The following is a 21941-nucleotide window of genomic DNA, read 5'->3' on the forward strand; positions in this document are numbered from 1 at the left end:
GTATTGCATTTACCTGTGATGGTCAGGACGATGGCTCCCACGATCATGATCACCGTCTGTAGTGCGTCGGTATAGATGACCGCAGCCAGACCTCCTGGAAAATAATGGGACGACAAATGGTGGTCAGACTAATAAATGCAGATATAATAGGTATATAGCAGCTCCTTTAAAAAACAAACAAAAAACAAACAAACACAAGCCACTCCCTTTCTTGGGAAGCCCCACCCCATACGATTTTTGCAAAACTGGATTATCCAAGGGAGATGGGTTCTGACCTCTATATTTAGGTGACTGATCCACGAATGCTAGAACGACCAATGAAAAATGACTACATTATAGGGTCTGTGCGCCATCTGTATAAATAGTGCTGCACGTCTTACCTGCAATGGTGTACATGGCGGTCACCACCAGCATCAGCACCGTGGACAGGTAGAGGTTCCAGCCCAGACACACCTGCACAAAGAGCGCTCCAGAATACAGGTCCGTCTGCAGGAAAACACGACAAAGCCAACAAATTCGGACATAGACCATACAATAGTCAAGGGGGGGGGAGGGGGGAATGATCACAAATTGGTGCAGGACAAAAAAAAAACATCCTAATGCCCATGGCAATCCGTCATCTAACCTTTCAAAAAATAAAAAAAAATCTAAGTTGGACCCCTTGATCAGGCAGAGCTGCTATTTTCAAAGGAAATCATAGATGACCACCATGTGCCCTTCACATCATAGACCTCACAGAGGCACTACAGTGTGAGGACCCCACCATATAGACACCCAGATCTCAGCTTCCTAGATCCCAGTAGTGTATGATATTAGGAGGAAATTGCATCCACACATGACATTTTAGGTTTTGAGTGATTACTATTAACAGTTTCTGTATAGCATTAATAAAAAGTTGAGTGACTTCGTAGATATATACATCCTGTATTCTACTCCAGAGCTGCACTCACTATTCTGCTGGTGGAGTCACTGTGTACATACATTACATTACTTATCCTCTACTGATCCTGAGTTACATCCTGTATTATACTCCAGAGCTGCACTCACTATTCTACTGGTGGAGTCACTGTGTACATACATTACATTACTTATCCTCTACTGATCCTGAGTTACATCTTGTATTCTACTCCAGAGCTGCACTCACTATTCTGCTGGTGGAGTCACTCTGTATATACATTACATTACTTATCCTGTACTGATCCTGAGTTACATCCTGTATTCTACTCCAGAGCTGCACTCACTATTCTACTGGTGGAGTCACTGTGTACATACATTACATTACTTATCCTGTACTGATCCTGAGTTACATCCTATATTCTACTCCAGAGCTGCACTCACTATTCTGCTGGTGGAGTCACTCTGTATATACATACATTACATTACTTATCCTGTACTGATCCGGAGTTACATCCTATATTATACTCCACAGCTGCACTCACTATTCTGCTGGTGGAGTCACTGTGTACATACATTACATTACTTATCCTGAGTTACATCCTGTATTATACTCCAGAGCTGCACTCACTATTGTGCTGGTGGAGTCACTGTGTACATACATTACATTACTTATCCTGAGTTACATCCTGTATTATACTCCAGAGCTCAGTACAGGATAAGTAATGTCATGTATGGACACAGTGACTCCACCTGCAGAATAGTGAGTGCAGCTCTGGAGTATAATACAGGATGTAACTCAGGATCAGTACAGGATAAGTAATGTAATGTATGTACACAGTGACCCCACCAGCAGAATAGTGAGCGCAGCTCTGGAGTATAATACAGGATGTAACTCAGGATCAGTACAGGATAAGTAATGTAATGTATGTACACAGTGACCCCACCAGCAGAATAGTGAGTGCAGCTCTGGAGTATAATACAGGATGTAACTCAGGATCAGTACAGGGTAAGTAATGTAATGTATGTACACAGTGACCCCACCAGCAGAATAGTGAGTGCAGCTCTGGAGTATAATACAGGTAATGTATGTACACAGTGACTCAGCATTATTTGTAGATTAATTATATACATAAACTGTAAAATGTGTCACGCTGGACATCCCCTGTACGCATGCATGATGGAATGTCACACGTGAAATCATACAGATAACATGGACCTCTCTAGAAGGTTTCTATCATAGGCCGTTTCCTTCCTTTATCTTCTTCCTTGTGTCAGTATTATATCAGAAATTATATGTTGTCTGAGCAATGTCCAAAGGCTGCTGTCAGCAGTAGGTAAATCGGTCATTAATGACAAGTCACTGGCACTTTCATACTAGGACCCTCAAAATCACAATCACTCCAGAGATATATATATATATATATATATATTACAAGACCTGCAGAATTCTGGTCATTTTGAAAGCCTCCCGAGTGGTCAGACCCGTTCTAGTCTGATATTTGCCCTTACTGTGGGGTAGTTACCTTTTGCCCACTCTTCCCATAGTGTTTTTCACAGCACTCTTAGCCAATCAGATGTCTCCTCACTTCTGCTCCCCCTCTCCTCTCACAACATGCAGTTTTAAAGAGAGAGAGAAAAGCTGCAGTAGCATCCCCCTCCCCTCCTCCCCGTCCCTTATTTTACTGTGTTACCACAAATTGAGGGGCTGCAGGGAGGGAGAAGGGAACTACGGGCCCCTGGAGGGTGAGGACGATGATGCTTTCCCCTAATAAGATACATATATATGATGGGTGTGTTCACACCTCCGAAATAAAAGACGTCCAAATGCCATGGCAGGGCGAGACGACACCCCAAAACAGAGCGGTCTGTGAGAGGAGAGCGGGTCATGTAAAAGAGACAAACACTCCAGCTCTAGCGCGGTGGTACTACAAATCCCAGCAATATATAACTATGGATCTATATACTTATGCAGGAAAGGAAATGACAGACTGCGGCGGTGGCGATCAGAGAGAACATTGGATTGTATTTGGTTGTGAACCTCAATATTTTATAAGATTTATAAGTGATGCCTGGACTACTGCTGGCTGCATATCAAAGCAAAACCACTATACACCAGTATACACCACTATAAATCACTATACACCACTATAAACTATAAATCACTATACACCACTATAAACTATAAATCACTATACACCACTATAAACTATAAATCACTATACACCACTATAAACTATAAATCACTATACACCACTATAAACTATAAATCACTATACACCAGTATAAATCACTATACACCACTATAAACCAGTATAAATCACTACACCACTATATACTATAAATCACTATACACCAGTATAAATCACTATACACCACTATAAACTATAAATCACTATACACCACAGTAAATCACTATACACCACTATAAATCACTATACACCACTATAAATCACTATACACCACTATAAACTATAAATCACTATACACCACAGTAAATCACTATACACCACTATAAATCACTATACACCACTATAAATCACTATACACCACTATAAACTATAAATCACTATACACCAGTGCAAATCACTATACACCAGTATAAATCACTATACACCACTATAAATCACTATACACCACTATATACTATAAATCACTATACACCACTATATACTATAAATCACTATACACCAGTATAAATCACTATACACCACTATAAATCACTATACACCACTATAAACTATAAATCACTATACACCACAGTAAATCACTATACACCACTATAAATCACTATACACCACTATAAATCACTATACACCACTATAAACTATAAATCACTATACACCAGTGCAAATCACTATACACCAGTATAAATCACTATACACCACTATAAATCACTATACACCACTATATACTATAAATCACTATACACCACTATATACTATAAATCACTATACACCAGTATAAATCACTATACACCACTATAAATCACTATACACCACTATAAACTATAAATCACTATACACCACAGTAAATCACTATACACCACTATAAATCACTATACACCACTATAAATCACTATACACAACTATAAACTATAAATCACTATACACCAGTGCAAATCACTATACACCAGTATAAATCACTATACACCACTATAAATCACTATACATCACTATAAATCACTATACACCACTATAAACTATAAATCACTATACACCAGTATAAATCACTATACACCAGTATACACCACTATAAATCACTATACACCAGTATAAATCACTATACACCACTATATACTATAAATCACTATACACCAGTATACACCACTATAAATCACTATACACCAGTATAAATCACTATACACCACTATAAATCACTATAAATCACTATACACCAGTATAAACCACTATACACCAGTATAAATCACTATACACCAGTATAAATCACTATAAACCACTATACACCAGTATAAATCACTATACACCAGTATAAATCACTATACACCACTATACACCAGTATAAATCACTAGACACCAGTAGAAATCACTATACACCAGTATAAATCACTATACACCAGTATAAATAACTATACACCAGTATAAACCACTATACACCAGTATAAATCACTATACACCAGTATAAATCACTATAAACCACTATACACCAGTATAAATCACTATACACCAGTATAAATCACTATACACCACTATACACCAGTATAAATCACTAGACACCAGTATAAATCACTATACACCAGTATAAATCACTATACACCACTATACACCAGTATAAATCACTATACACCAGTATAAATCACTATACACCAGTATAAATCACTATACACCAGTATAAACTATAAATCACTATACACCACTATAAATCACTATACACCACTATAAATCACTACACACCAGTATAAATCACTATACACCAGTATAAATCACTATATACCACTATACACCAGTATAAATCACTATATACCAGTATAAATCACTATACACCAGTGTAAATCACTATATACCAGTATAAATCACAATACACCACTATACACCAGTATAAATAACTATAAATCACTATACACCAGTATAAATCACTATACACCACTATACACCAGTATAAATAACTATAAATCACTATACACCAGTATAAATCACTATACACCAGTATAAATCACTATATACCAGTATAAATCACTATACACCACTATATACCAGTATAAATCACTATACACCACTATGAACTATAAATCACTATACACCAGTATAAATCACTACACACCACTATACACCAGTATAAATCACTATACACCAGTATAAATCACTATATACCAGTATAAATCACTATACACCAGTATAAATCACTATACACCACTATAAATCACTATACACCACTATAAATCACTATACACCAGTATAAATCACTATACACCACTATAAATCACTATACACCACTATAAATCACTATACACCACTATAAATCACTATACACCACTATAAATCACTATACACCACTATAAATCACTATACACCAGTATAAATCACTATACACCACTATAAATCACTACACACCAGTGTAAATCACTGTATACCAGTATAAATCACTATACACCACTATACACCAGTATAAATAACTATAAATCACTATACACCAGTATAAATCACTATACACCACTATACACCAGTATAAATCACTATACACCAGTATAAATCACTATACACCAGTATAAATCACTATACACCAGTATAAATCACTATATACCACTATACACCAGTATAAATCACTATACACCACTATAAATCACTATATACCAGTATAAATCACTATAAATCACTATACACCAGTATAAATCAATCACTATACACCAGTATAAATCACTATACACCAGTATAAATCACTATACACCACTATAAACTATAAATCACTATACACCAGTATAAATCACTATACACCAGTATAAATCACTATACACCAGTATAAATCACTATACACCAGTATAAATCACTATACACCAGTATAAATCACTATACACCAGTATAAATCACTATATACCACTATACACCAGTATAAATCACTATACACCAGTATAAATCACTATACACCACTATAAATCACTATATACCAGTATAAATCACTATAAATCACTATACACCAGTATAAATCAATCACTATACACCAGTATAAATCACTATACACCAGTATAAATCACTATACACCACTATAAACTATAAATCACTATACACCAGTATAAATCACTATACACCAGTATAAATCACTATACACCAGTATAAATCACTATACACCAGTATAAATCACTATACACCAGTATAAATCACTATATACCAGTATTTATCACTATACACCAGTATAAATCACTATACACCAGTATAAATCACTATACACCAGTATAAATCACTATACACCACTATAAATCACTATACACCACTATAAATCACTATACACCAGTATAAATCACTATATACCACTATACACCAGTATAAATCACTATATACCACTATACATCACTATAAATCACTATACACAAGTATACACCACTATAAATCACTATACACCACTATAAACTATAAATCACTATACACCAGTATAAATCACTATACACCAGTATAAATCACTATACACCACTATAAATCACTATACACCAGTATAAATCACTATACACCAGTATAAATCACTATACACCAGTATAAATCACTATACACCACTATAAATCACTATACACCACTATAAATCACTACACACCAGTATAAATCACTATACACCACTATAAATCACTACACACCAGTATAAATCACTACACACCAGTATAAATCACTATACACCAGTATAAATCACTATACACCAGTATAAATCACTATACACCACTATAAATCACTACACACCAGTATAAATCACTATATACCAGTATAAATCACTATATACCACTATACACCAGTGTAAATCACTATACACCAGTATAAATCACTATACACCACTATAAATCACTATACACCACTATAAATCACTATACACCACTATAAATCACTATACACCAGTATAAATCACTATACACCAGTATAAATCACTATACACCAGTATAACTCACTATACACCACTATAAATCACTATACACCACTATAAATCACTATACACCAGTATAAATCACTATATACCACTATACACCAGTATAAATCAATCACTATATACCAGTATAAATCACTATATCCCAGTATAAATCACTATACATCACTATAAATCACTATACACAAGTATACACCACTATAAATCACTATACACCACTATAAACTATAAATCACTATATACCAGTATACACCACTATAAACTATAAATCACTATACACCACTATAAATCACTATACACCAGTATAAATCACTATACACCACTATAAATCACTATACACCACTATAAATCACTATACACCAGTATAAATCACTATACACCACTATAAATCACTATACACCAGTATAAATCACTATACACCAGTATAAATCACTATACACCAGTATAAATCACTATACACCACTATAAATCACTATACACCAGTATAAATCACTATATACCACTATACACCAGTATAAATCAATCACTATATACCAGTATAAATCACTATATGCCAGTATAAATCACTATACATCACTATAAATCACTATACACAAGTATACACCAGTATAAATCACTATACACCAGTATAAATCACTATACACCAGTATAAATCACTATACACCAGTATAAATCACTATACACCAGTATAAATCACTATACACCACTATATACACATGTATAAATCACTATACACCACTATAAATCACTATACACCAGTATAAATCACTATATACCACTATACACCAGTATAAATCACTATACACCAGTATAAATCACTATAAATCACTATATACCAGTATAAATCACTATATACCAGTATAAATCACTATATACAAGTATAAATCACTATACACCAGTATAAATCACTATACACCAGTATAAATCACTATACACCACTATATACACCAGTATAAATCACTATACACCAGTATAAATCACTATACACCACTATAAATCACTATACACCAGTATAAATCACTATACACCAGTATAAATCACTATACACCAGTATAAATCACTATACACCACTATAAATCACTATACATCACTATAAATCACTATACACCACTATACATCACTATAAATCACTATACACCACTATACACCACTATAAATCACTATACACCACTATAAATCACTATACACCAGTATAAATCACTATACACCAGTATAAATCACTATACACCACTATAAATCACTATACACCAGTATAAATCACTATACACCAGTATAAATCACTATACACCAGTATAAATCACTATACACCAGTATAAATCACTATACACCACTATAAATCACTATACACCAGTATAAATCACTATACACCAGTATAAATCACTATACACCAGTATAAATCACTATACACCAGTATAAATCACTATACACCACTATAAATCACTACACACCAGTATAAATCACTATATACCAGTATAAACTATAAATCACTATACACCAGTATAAATCACTATACACCACTATAAATCACTATACACCAGTATAAATCACTATACACCAGTATAAATCACTATACACCACTATAAATCACTATACACCACTATACACCAGTATAAATCAATCACTATACACCAGTATAAATCACTATACACCAGTATAAACCACTATACACCAGTATAAATCACTATACACCACTATACACCAGTATAAATCAATCACTATACACCAGTATAAATCACTACACACCACTATAAATCACTATATACCAGTATAAATCACTATACACCACTATAAATCACTATACACCACTATACACCAGTGTAAATCACTATACACCACAAACACCAGTGTAAATCACTGTACACCACTATAAATCACTATACACCACTATAAATCACTATATACCAGTATACACAACTATAAATCACTATACACCAGTATACACCACCATAAATCACTATACACTACTGTATACACCGCTATACACTACTATATACCACTATACACACCAATATACAACACTATATACACCAGTATAGACGCCAGTTTATACCCACCATTATATACACCACTATAAATCACTATATACACTAATATAAATCACTATACATTACTATAGACCTCTATAAACAACTATACACCTCTATATACACCAGTATGGACCACTATACACTACCATATACACCACTATAAATCACTATACACCAGTAGACACCACTATATACACCAGTATACACCACTATAAATCACTATATACACCGCTATACATTACTATAAATTACTATATACACCACTATACATTACTATATACCACTATACACCAGTACAAATCACTATATATACAACTATACATCACTATATACATTCCTGCAGCTCCCACTGCTGGCATGACAAGGTATTACAGGCTGAAAATGACCCATTTAGGGAGCAGACGGGGAACTGACAGCTGAATATAGTTTGTCTGTGGACTGATATTTTAGATACAGAATTGTGCTTAACTGTGGGATATCCACATCGTACAGTGTATCTAAGCCTATCATGTATGATACAGTATCAGAGAACTGCACAGCACTACATCCCCCATCATGTAATGTTAGTGAATTTCATGCTAAAATCTACGATGTGCGATACTGTCTGCTGAGCTGCTGTATCTAAGTCTATAATGTGCGATACTGGCTGCTGAGCTGCTGTATCTACGTCTGTCATGTGTGATACTGTCTGCTGAACCTGTGTATCTAAGCCTATGATGTGTGATACTGTCTGCTGAGCTGCTGTATCTATCATGTGCGATACTGTCTGCTGAGCTGCTGTATCTAAGTCTATCATGTGCGATACTGTCTGCTGAGCTGCTGTATCTAATCCTATCATGTGTGATACTGTCTGCTGAGCTGCTGTATCTAATCCTATCATGTGTGATACTGTCTGCTGAGCTGCTGTATCTAAGTCTGTCATGTGCGATACTGTCTGCTGAGTTGCTGTATCTAAGTCTGTCATGTGCGATACTGTCTGCTGAGCTGCTGTATCTAAGTCTGTCATGTGCGATACTGTCTGCTGAGCTGCTGTATCTAAGTCTGTCATGTGCGATACTGTCTGCTGAGCTGCTGTATCTAAGTCTGTCATGTGCGATACTGTCTGCTGAGCTGCTGTATCTAAGTCTGTCATGTGTGATAGTCTGCTGAACCTGTGTATCTAATCCTATCATGTGTGATACTGTCTGCTGACCTGGTGAATCTAAGTTCGTCATGTGTGATACTGTTTGCTGAGCCATGTATCTAATCCTATTATGTGTGATAGACAGTATCACACATGATAGTATTACATACATGGTTTAGCAAATAGTATCACACATGACAGACTTAGATACACCAGCTCAGCAGACAGTATCACACATGATAGGATTAGATACATGGCTAAGCAGACAGTATCACACATCATGTCTGATGAGCTAATATATCTAATCCTATCATATGTGATAACTTCTGGTGTATTTGAGCCTATCATGTGTGATACTGTGCTGAGCTGGTGTATCTAAGCCTATCATGTGTGATACTGTGCTGAGCTGGTGTATCTAAGCCTATCATGTGTGATACTGTGCTGAGCTGGTGTATCTAAGCCTATCATGTGTGATACTGTCCCAAAGAACCACACAGCACTACAATCCCCATCATGTAATGTTACTGAACTCATTACCCCTATGATGTGATATCTCCGTCTCGGTGACATCATATCAAAGAGATTCTCAGAAATCCCCTAAACTTTCCTGAGGAGATGACGGGCAAATTCTGAAAATCCCTCTGACCTACAAAAGCTTCAATGTTCTACTACATTATTATATTATGCTGATTTAGGATTAAATCTTGTTTTATACTCCAGTCACATCCAAAGCTATATTCTACTGGTGTACCTTGAAAATAGACAACAGTTTCTCTCATGTGACCCCTGTTCCTCTCCCTGCCATCTGAGCTCACAAAATCTTCTTAAATGTTGGAACCGAATGCAGCTTTGGATGTGAATGGAGAATAAAACATAATGCAACGACATCAGTAGAAGTATTTACAAAATAACTCAATATTTTATGCTACATTTAAATCAATGGTCCCCAACCTGTGGCTGTTGTACAACTACAACTCCCAGCAGATTTTTTATTTCCCTACTGACTTTAATGGGGAAAATTCAGAATATAGAAAATCGCATTTATTTTTTTACTGCACGTGATTCTAGAACTGTAAAAAAGAAAATTTAATGCCCCCCACAATGGCATCAATGGCGGGAATTGATGGTCCCTTCATTATTCCGTACTTACAGAAATCTTAGTGAAGACGGACAGGAGCAGGGAGAGTGCAGACAGATACATCTGGATTCTCTCTCCCCCAAATCTTCTCTGCAGATATTCCGGCATGGTGATAATCTGAAGAAGCAGAGGACGTACATCATTATATATACATATATATTACATTATTACATTATACCAATGGAGGAAACTGATCAAGAAATGGAAAATCTGTTCATAGAGCTATAGCTTGTAGTACCCACAATCTGCCATGAGGTGGCAGTGCATCACCAATAATATAATACAGGTAAGTGAAGTACATTAGTCATGCATGGCAGACACAGGGGGGCACATATATAAAAGTGCAGCGTTTATGCAAATTGCGGGTGTTGCTAGGTTACAGCGTTGCTGTAACGCATTATCTGTGTATAAATGTAGACTAAGGGCTGACACGTTCCTTTCGCTGGGGCTTGTACATTGTCACATTGATTTCTAAATCTGCCTGATGGTTGATGCAGTCCTGGACATGACCACTGGGTGGCGATGTAATAACACGTACATCCATCCACAGTCATCTAGCAGCCAAGAAATCTGTGATAGGTGGGCAACCGGTGACCCCTAAATTTCTCTAGCCCTAGTCTTAAAGGGATTATCTGGTTTTATGTAAATAAAGCTTAATAATTGTATAATTTTAAAAAACAACAACAACTCTGCAAGTTATATACTTTGTTGAGGAATTAAACACATTCATAAGAGTTCTGCTTGCTGTCAGTGAACGGGAATATACATTATTTAAACCCAGAAAACCTTTTCTGATTATTTTTTTGTTCATACAGCTGCGCAGCTAGTTACAGTCTATTAGTGGTCTCAGGCCTCTGAATGCAAACTATGAATGTTTCAATTCACTGACAGCAAGCAGAGAACTTAAAAATGTTGAGAAATTGAAACACAAAGTACTTTATAAAGTTGCCAAACTTGTCGGAAACCCCCGTTCTTATTTGTCCTGATTCTGAGTTTCACCCTGTATCATACTCCAGTCACATCCAGAGCTGCTTGCAAACGTCTGTTTTGGTTGTCTGTGGAAAGAGATTTAAATTTATCTACACTACCCGGCCGGACCTAAAAACAACATAGCTCAAACTGTATCATCCTAGCTCTAATGAGACACTGCACACAGGGAACCAACTGAGTTCTGAATGCAGCTTTGAATGTGAATGGAGTACAATATACACTACCGTTCAAAAGTTTAGGGTCACTTAGAAATTTCCTTAATTTTGAAAGAAAAGCAGTTTTTTTCAATGAAGATAACATTAAATTAATCAGAAATACTCTATACATTGTTAATGTGATAAATGACTATTCTAGCTGCAAACGTCTGGTTTTTAATGCAATATCTACATAGGTGTATAGAGGCCCATTTCCAGCAACCATCACTCCAGTGTTCTCATGGTACATTGTGTTTGCTAACTGTGTTAGAAGGCTAATGGATGATTAGAAAACACTTGAAAACCCTTGTGCAATTATGTTAGCACCGCTGTAAACAGTTTTGCTATTTAGAGGAGCTATAAAACTGGCCTTCCTTTGAGCTAGTTGAGAATCTGGAGCATTACATTTGTGGGTTCGATTAAACTCTCAAAATGGCTAGAAAAAGAGAGCTTTCATGTGAAACTCGACAGTCTATTCTTGTTCTTAGAAATGAAGGCTATTCCATGCGAGAAATTGCCAAGAAACTGAAGATTTCCTACAACGGTGTGTACTACTCCCTTCAGAGGACAGCACAAACAGGCTCTAACCAGAGTAGAAAGAGAAGTGGGAGGCCCCGCTGCACAACTGAGCAACAAGACAAGTACATTAGAGTCTCTAGTTTGAGAAATAGACGCCTCACAGGTCCTCAACTGGCAGCTTCATTAAATAGTACCCGCAAAACGCCAGTGTCAACGTCTACAGTGAAGAGGCGACTCCGGGATGCTGGCCTTCAGGGCAGAGTGGCAAAGAAAAAGCCATATCTGAGACTGGCTAATAAAAGGAAAAGATTAATATGGGCAAAAGCTCAGACATTGGACAGAGGAAGATTGGGAAAAAGTGTTATGGACAGACGAAGGGAAGTTTGAGGTGTTTGGATCACACAGAAGAACATTTGTGAGACGCAGAACAACTGAAAAGATGCTGGAAGAGTGCCTGACGCCATCTGTCAAGCATGGTGGAGGTCATGTGATGGTCTGGGGTAAAGTGGGAGATTTGTACAAGGTAAAAGGGATTTTGAATAAGGAAGGCGATCACTCCGCAACGCCATGCCATACCCTGTGGACAGCGCTTGATTGGAGCCAATTTCATCCTACAACAGGACAATGACCCAAAGCCACCTCCAAATGATGCAAGAACTATTTAGGGAAGAAGCCGGCAGCTGGTATTCTATCTGTAATGGAGTGGCCAGCGCAGTCACCAGATCTCAACCCCATAGAGCTGTTGTGGGAGCAGCTTGACCGTATGGTACGCAAGAAGTGCCCATCAAGCCAATCCAACTTGTGGGAGGGGCTTCTGGAAGCATGGGGGGAAATGTCTCCCGATGACCTCAGCAAATTAACAGCTAGAATGCCAAAGGTCTGCAATGCTGGAATTGCTGCAAATGGAGCATTCCAAGACCAAAGCAAAGTCTGAAGGAGAAAATTATTATTTGAAATAAAAATTATTATTTCTAACCTTGTCAATGTCTTGACTATATTTTCTAGTCATTTTGCAACTCATTTGATAAATATAAGTGTGAGTTTTCATGGAAAACACAAAATTGTCTGGGTGACCCCAAACTTTTGAACGGTAGTGTATGATGGAACTCAAAATTGTGGCAAGATAAAGGAAAATAATGAAAAATCTGCTCAACATGTTAAAAGTGAAGGTGTATAATATATAACGTGCACTGACCCCCGGCATTGCATGCGGCCCTCGTACTTACCCCTGAGGAGATGTAAACTGGGACGAAGATCCAAGCCAGGGCCAGTAAAATGAATGTGGCCTGTAACGTAATAAATCACAGCTGTATATTATACAACATAAATATATCACTGTACACAGCACGCCGGATACTGGCAGGACAAAGAGGTCACCAAGCTGCCAGCCCTCAGAATGATTCAGCCATAGCTCCACTTTTAGGGGTTGAACCAGAAAAAACTGGGGCCCTCACGACTATGACATCCTCTAAAGTCACGAGGCACCAGAACTCTGCAACCTCTGCACCTCCTTTAGCTACGGCCACTGTCCATTTGTGTATAAATCTTCATACTATGTTCAGTAACTTTGAAGATGCTTTGTTTTATTTTATCTTATCCTATCTTATACTCCTGTCACATCCAAAGCTGTATTCAGAATGCTGCTGGTGTCCTTCTAGCTGTCAGGCTGCAGGAATTTACCTGCCACGACTTCTCCTTACTGGAGTGAGTCTGATACATTACAAGATCTGAGAACACAGAAGTTAATGGCAGAAAACAACAGTATCTGCATGCTACTATCAGAGTTGTATGCAGCTTTGGATGTGACTAGAGTATAAGACATAATTTCATTCAAAATAAATACAGTATACATGAAACAAAGTTATTCAACTGATTTAAACTGGAATATATTGTGCTGGTTGTGGACAGGATTAAATTGTGGGCCCGCTGCAGTAACGTGGTAAAGGTCATATGCCAGCGTCTCATGAAAACATGGTAAATGGGGCTCAACTCCAAGTGAGAAATCCCATACTTTCTCCGGTTTATTTAGCTCGTCTATTTACGGTCAGTACAAAATGCAGAATTTCATCTAATCTCTTACATTCCATTCAAATCCAGCCACTGCGATGCCACCTGCCGCCCCAGTGCCCGCCAGCCCGATAAACAGCCCGGAGCCTTCACTGCTGGCAAAGAGAGAGGCGCCAATCTAAGCACAGAAGAGAAAGACAGAGGGTTAGTTGTCAAAATGTCCATAGTCCCACATACAAAGAAAATAACGGGTTGTCACCCAGCTTTCCCAGACTCCTGAATGACAAATCTTCAGCGATACATCCTGTAGAGTAAGACTTTTAAATGGCACTACCCATAATTCACTGCTGCAAAAGAACCAGTATATATATACAGTAAATATATGGCGTGCTGCGGATATGAGGATGTATTTACCATTGGATAGTGCCAGGTCTGGTTTGCAGCATGTGCAGTGCTTTCATGTCACCACCAGAGGGAGCAGACTTGCACATTTGATGGCATCTCTGGGGCATTGGCCAGGCTCTCATGCCAAGGAGCTGAATGGGCTCAAAAGCCAAAAAGCTCCAACTAATCCACCTTACAAATCCCAGTGAATCTTAACCATGTAATTCCCAGGAATTGGATGTTAACCCCTTAATACTTACCGGCCACCAGGCCATGTTCCGCCCTGCGAGGAAATAGCCGCTCAGTGTATTTCTGCTAACACGACAAGACGACTAGAAGAGAAAGAAAGCCGTGAGCGAAGAGAAGATTCTGCCATTCATTTGTTATTCTGTGGAAAATGATTTAATTCCAGGATTTCAATGTGTTACAGTCACAGAAGTTTTGAGATTCTTCATTGTTAGGGGCTTATTCACACGGACACGTATTCAATGGGGCCGTTCTTTCAACGTACCGTGTGAAGGGTCTGTTGAAGAATAGAACATGTCCTATTTTCTTCCGTTTTCACGGATCCCTCCATAGACTCAAGTTTTTCACGTCCGATTTCCCCACGTTCGTGTGAATAAGCCCTAGGGGCATATTGTAATAAGGCAGGAGAAGGGCAGCGGGTCTACACGGGACGCCAGGGTCTGGAGCAGCAAACCACTAGATGCCAGGGAGCGGGGCAATAAATACCAGGGACTGGGGCAATAAACCACTGGACATATATCAGCGGTCCTTAACTGGTGGATTGTGGTCCAAATCCGGACCCCGCAGACCTGCCGTCATAGATGATTATAGGAGCGAAGTGTCTGATACATTTTAGGGTCTGGTTTGGGTCTAATTAACTTTAGGGGGTATCCTGGGGTTTGATCAATTTTAGGGGGTGGTCTCGGGCTTGACAAATTTTAGGTCTGGGGTCTGAATTTATTTTGGGTTGTGAATTATGTATTTTGCGGGTGTGGTTTGGGTCTGAATTTCTCACTAATAAATAATAATAAATCCCGATGTAAATAATTCTACAAAATCTGCGCAATGTTAACAAGACTGAGGGTGTTCAGCTCGCACCTTTACCTGACCGCAGACCCCGGTAACGGATCCGAACTAAAACCATTTGCGTCCCCCCTCCCCCGTCTTAGGCCTCCACCCCACAGATTTTTTTGCCTGTATATTTTTTCTCTATAGGATTTCAAAAATGGCAGAAAAAAAAACGCACGTACAAAATGACACTGCATGAGAAACCGCTTCTAAAAACGCGTGTACGAAAATGGAACAGGCGTTTTTCATTTAGTGTTATTTTGTACGTGCGTTTCTTTTTCTGCCATTTTTGAAGTCCTATAGAGAAGCTTATGGGAAAAACACCACTGACCACAAAAAAAAAAGGCACCGCAAAACACTCGCAAAAACGCCACGAAAAACGCTGTGTGTGAATCCAGCCTAATATCAATGTATAAAAAACTGCAACAGAAGTTGTCACCTGCAAAGCGGGATGTGTTGCAGCATTACAGCAACCTTAAAGGGCCACTAACACTAAGGGTATGTGCACACACACTAATTACGTCCGTAATTGACGGACGTATTTCGGCCGCAAGTCCCGGACCGAACACAGTGCAGGGAGCCGGGCTCCTAGCATCATACTTATGTACGATGCTAGGAGTCCCTGCCTCTCCGTGGAACTGCTGTCCCGTACTGAAAACATGATTACACTACGGGACAGTTGTCCTGCAGCGAGGCAGGGACTCCTAGCATCGTACATAAGTATGATGCTAGGAGCCCGGCTCCCTGCACTGTGTTCGGTCCGGGACTTGCGGCCGAAATACGTTCGTCAATTACGGACGTAATTAGTGTGTGTGCACATACCCTTACATGGGAGCTTATAATAGTACAGCAGCGTTATATCAGGAGCGGACGGGTGTAAATCTCTGGAGGTCCTCCGCACTGGAGATGGGACAGAAAGCAGTGATCATGGGGGGAGGACGTTTTCGGAAACTTCCTGTCACTCATCCCATTGATGAACGCTACAGTCACAGCCTCTCCCCAGCCTGAAATGGCTGATAACAGGGAACAATAAATTGCATCCGACTGGGCATCAAATTGAGGCTTTAGGTTTAGCGTCCCTTTAAGATAAATCCTATAAAAAAATTCTTACCCAGATTCCCACGGCCACGTTGAGCATAAAATACGCCACGATCACTATAATATCGGAGATGTTGAACTGCGCCATCGGGTCTTGCGTTATCGTGGTGTTTCGCTCCATGGCTCTTCCCAGTACTGAGTAGAGGAAGCAGCAATGAGTGGGGCGGTCAGTGCGAGGACTGCTGACTCCGAGGAACTTGTTAGCAGGTTGGGGTAATTGATCATTAATCCAGCTGGACAGTCACTGATGTCGGAGGCTTTCAAGCAGATATAAAGAGACACAAAGTGCAGGTCGCCATTTATAGTGTGAACAGTGACGTCCGTACAGCAAATCAGGAGCCGGGTGGTCCTCCGCCATCCCACTCCCATAACAAACTGCCCATTTCTTGGTCAATGGGATGGAGGGTAATAACTGTCCATCCCTTCCCCCACATGAGTGGCCCTTTGAGAGTACTGACTGGCACTCATATACACAAGAGTATCAACTGGTACAAATGAATGGGCCCTTGAGGGTGTTGAATGGATCACATACTGTACATGGAGTGGGGTCCGCGAGGCGTTGACTGGCACAAAATTACACAAGAGTGGGCCCATACAAAGACCCTGGTAGCGCTGACTGGCACAGACACCCAGCATAGTGGACCCCGTGGTTGTTGACTAGCACATAAATTGACAATAGCGGGCCCCTGAGGGTCTTGACTACCAAATACGAGTGGGCTGCTTTAGTCAACACCCCATTATATTCTTCCAGATGACTTTTGACCATTCAAAATAAGAGCATTGACCCTGCATAATACTCGGCTTTATTGCTTTGTGCGGTTTTTATTTACAGTGATTTTTTTTTTTTAGGGTATTTTTATTGTCAGAAGGTTCTCGTGTCGGAGAAATGGGACTGGTTGATAGGTGTTCTGTTCGTATGGTTAGAGGGGAGGTTGGTGGCACCAGGGACTGCTGGGGGTTCTGCATTGATGGCTCCAGGTGGCTGTAGAGAGGCAGGAACAGTAGCCACACTTTTTGATCAACCATAAAAGCATATTCCGGAAAACCCTCCGTTCCTTTTTTTTTTTTTTCTGTCAGTTACACAATTTATGTTCTTCATTAGTAGCCACGCCAGTAATATTCACCTATAGAGCTCCGTGTCTCATGTCCAGGGCAGCGAACTGAACCTTTGCCCCAAGTGAAGGAAAATGTATCTATGGCGCTGAGCAAAGTGCCTGTTCCTGGACCTTCAGTTCCTGTTGGTGCAGAGCATCGCCCGCTGTGGTGGATTATGAGATGTGTTTATGCCAGGTATTGTATATACTTAGTCTGATATAGAAAGAATGACACATGGCAGATGATGGAGCATTAAGCATCTCTGGTAAACCTATGAAATTCTGAAAGCAGTAGTGAATGTAGAAAAGGTTGTAATATAATAATGCAATACTAGAGATAGGACACTGCAGAAAAGTCATGGAACGGAGGGAGATTTATAAGCCTGTATTATACTCCAGAGCTGCACTCACTATTCTGCTGGTGGAATCACTGTGTACATACATTACATTACTTATCCTGTACTGATCCGGAGTTATATCCTGTCTTATACTCCTGAGCTGCACTCACTATTCTGCTGGTGGAGTCACTGTGTAGATACATTACTTATCCTGTACTGATCATGAGTTACATCCTGTATTATACTCCAGAGCTGTACTCACTATTCTGCTGGTGGAGTCACTGTGTACATACATTACATTACTTATCCTGTACTGATCCTGAGTTACATCCTGTATTATACTCCAGAGCTGCACTCACTATTCTGCTGGTGGAGTCACTGTGTACATACATTACATTACTTATCCTGTACTGATCCTGAGTTACATCCTGTATTATACTCCAGAGCTGCACTCACTATTCTGCTGGTGGAGTCACTGTGTACATGCATTACATTACTTATCCTGTACTGATCCTGAGTAATATCCTGTATTATACTCCAGAGCTGCACTCACTATTCTGCTGGTGGAGTCACTGTGTACATACATTACATTCCTTATCCTGTACTGATCCTGAGTTACATCCTGTATTATACTCCAGAGCTGCACTCACTATTCTGCTGCTGGAGTCACTGTGTACATACATTACTTATCCTGTACTGATCCTGAGTTACATCCTGTATTATACCCCAGAGCTGCACTCACTATTCTGCTGGTGGAGTCACTGTGTACATACATTACATTACTTATCCTGTACTGATCCTGAGTTACATCCTGTATTATACTCCAGAGCTGCACTCACTATTCTGCTGGTGGAGTCACTGTGTACATACATTACATTCCTTATCCTGTACTGATCCTGAGTTACATCCTGTATTATACTCCAGAAATGCACTCACTATTCTGCTGCTGGAGTCACTGTGTACATACATTACTTATCCTGTACTGATCCTGAGTTACATCCTGTATTATACCCCAGAGCTGCACTCACTATTCTGCTGGTGGAGTCACTGTGTACATACATTACATTACTTATCCTGTACTGATCCTGAGTTACATCCTGTATTATACTCCAGAGCAGCACTCACTATTCTGCTGGTGGAGTCACTGTGTACATACATTACTAATCCTATACTGATCCTGAGTTACAGCCTGTATTATACTCCAGAGCTGCACTCGCTATTCTGCTGGTAGAGTCACTGTGTACATACACTACATTACTTATCCTGTACTGATCCTGAGTTACATCCTGTATTATACCCCAGAGCTGCACTCACTATTCTGCTGGTGGAGTCACTGTGTACATACATTACATTACTTATCCTGTACTGATCCTGAGTTACATCCTGTATTATACTCCAGAGCTGCACTCACTATTCTGCTGGTGGAGTCACTGTGTACATACACTACATTACTTATCCTGTACTGATCCTGAGTTATATCCTGTATTATACCCCAGAGCTGCACTCACTATTCTGCTGGTGGAGTCACTGTGTACACACATTACTTATCCTGTACTGATCCTGAGTTACATCCTGTATTATACTCCAGAGCTGCACTCACTATTCTGCTGGTGGAGTCACTGTGTACATACATTACATTACTTATCCTGTACTGATCCGGAGTTACATCCTGTATTATACTCCAGAGCTGCACTCACTATTCTGCTGGTGGAGTCACTGTGTACATACATTACATTACTTATCCTGTACTGATCCTGAGTTACATCCTGTATTATACTCCAGAGCTGCACTCACTATTGTGCTGGTGGAGTCACTGTGTACATACATTACATTACTTATCCTGTACTGATCCGGAGTTACATCCTGTATTATACTCCAGAGCTGCACTCACTATTCTGCTGGTGGAGTCACTGTGTACATACACTACATTACTTATCCTGTACTGATCCTGAGTTACATCCTGTATTATACTCCAGAGCTGCACTCACTATTCTGCTGGTAGAGTCACTGTGTACAGACATTACATTACTTATCCTGTACTGATCCTGAGTTACATCCTGTATTATACTCCAGAGCTGCACTCACTATTCTGCTGGTGGAGTCACTGTGTACATACATTACATTACTTATCCTGTACTGATCCGGAGTTACATCCTGTATTATACTCCAGAGCTGCACTCACTATTCTGCTGGTGGAGTCAGTGTACATACATTACTAATCCTGTACTGCAAAACCCCTTAAATCGAAAGGTCTCATTAAAACTTTAATGGTAACTTATACTACTGTAGCTGATGCTCTAATATTACGAGAAAACGACTTCCCCCATCATGCCTGGGTTGATGCTTTTGTATTATTCTTTTACCAGATACACGCCATGCACAATATTGGATAACAGCCAGTATATATATATCTGTGTGGGATGTATTGGAGGGAATGGCATAATTTGCTGACAGCGCCACAAACACAGCAGAGATAAGAGAGCGCCGTGCGTTGTTGGTTGTGACTCACTTCTAATGGAGCGCAATAAAATGCAACTGGTAAATGCTGCAAATTGGTGTAATGGAGCAGAGGTCAGGAAAACACATACAAGGCACAACACCTGTACACTCAGCACAATGGACGGGAGGACATCTGTGCACTGAGCCACCCGCCCCGCTGTTATCAGCCAGCTGACACCTTATCTAGTGGGATCTGCTTTACACAATCTAATTAGTTACAGAAATTAGTAAAATAAAACAATATGTCAGGTAATAGGGATGAGTTTAACCAGTCCAGATATATGTAATTCCACTGAAAACCCCATCTGGACAGACAATGTCATATTAGGAGATAACTGAAGGGGTCTATGGGTGGTCCAGGAACCAGCATGGATTACAATTTTAATTTTTTAATCTAAAAATAGGTCTAAAATTTGGTACAGATTTATTTATGGATATATTTTTATAGCAGTCGAGTTCCGTTTTAATAATTCTGTGTACCTGC

At 39.1% G+C, this 21941-nt stretch overlaps 1 protein-coding gene across 1 annotated transcript in view; it reads right to left on the reverse strand.

The window, feature by feature from the left end:
* Nucleotides 1–15682, reverse strand: part of SLC5A10 (solute carrier family 5 member 10) — an 86774-nt gene extending 71092 nt beyond the window's left edge. Inside the window, exons 1-6 of the mRNA XM_075830615.1 lie at nucleotides 15615–15682; nucleotides 15044–15148; nucleotides 14190–14249; nucleotides 11273–11377; nucleotides 381–486; nucleotides 14–94 (exon numbers count right to left, since the gene is read on the reverse strand). Coding sequence (XP_075686730.1) covers nucleotides 14–94; nucleotides 381–486; nucleotides 11273–11377; nucleotides 14190–14249; nucleotides 15044–15148; nucleotides 15615–15629 — 472 coding nt within the window. The 5' untranslated portion in view covers nucleotides 15630–15682. The remainder of the gene's footprint in view (nucleotides 1–13; nucleotides 95–380; nucleotides 487–11272; nucleotides 11378–14189; nucleotides 14250–15043; nucleotides 15149–15614) is intronic.
* Between the last annotated feature and the right edge of the window lie 6259 nt (nucleotides 15683–21941).

The sequence above is a fragment of the Rhinoderma darwinii genome, chromosome 6 (assembly GCF_050947455.1).
Source record: "Rhinoderma darwinii isolate aRhiDar2 chromosome 6, aRhiDar2.hap1, whole genome shotgun sequence".
NCBI lineage: Eukaryota > Metazoa > Chordata > Amphibia > Anura > Rhinodermatidae > Rhinoderma > Rhinoderma darwinii.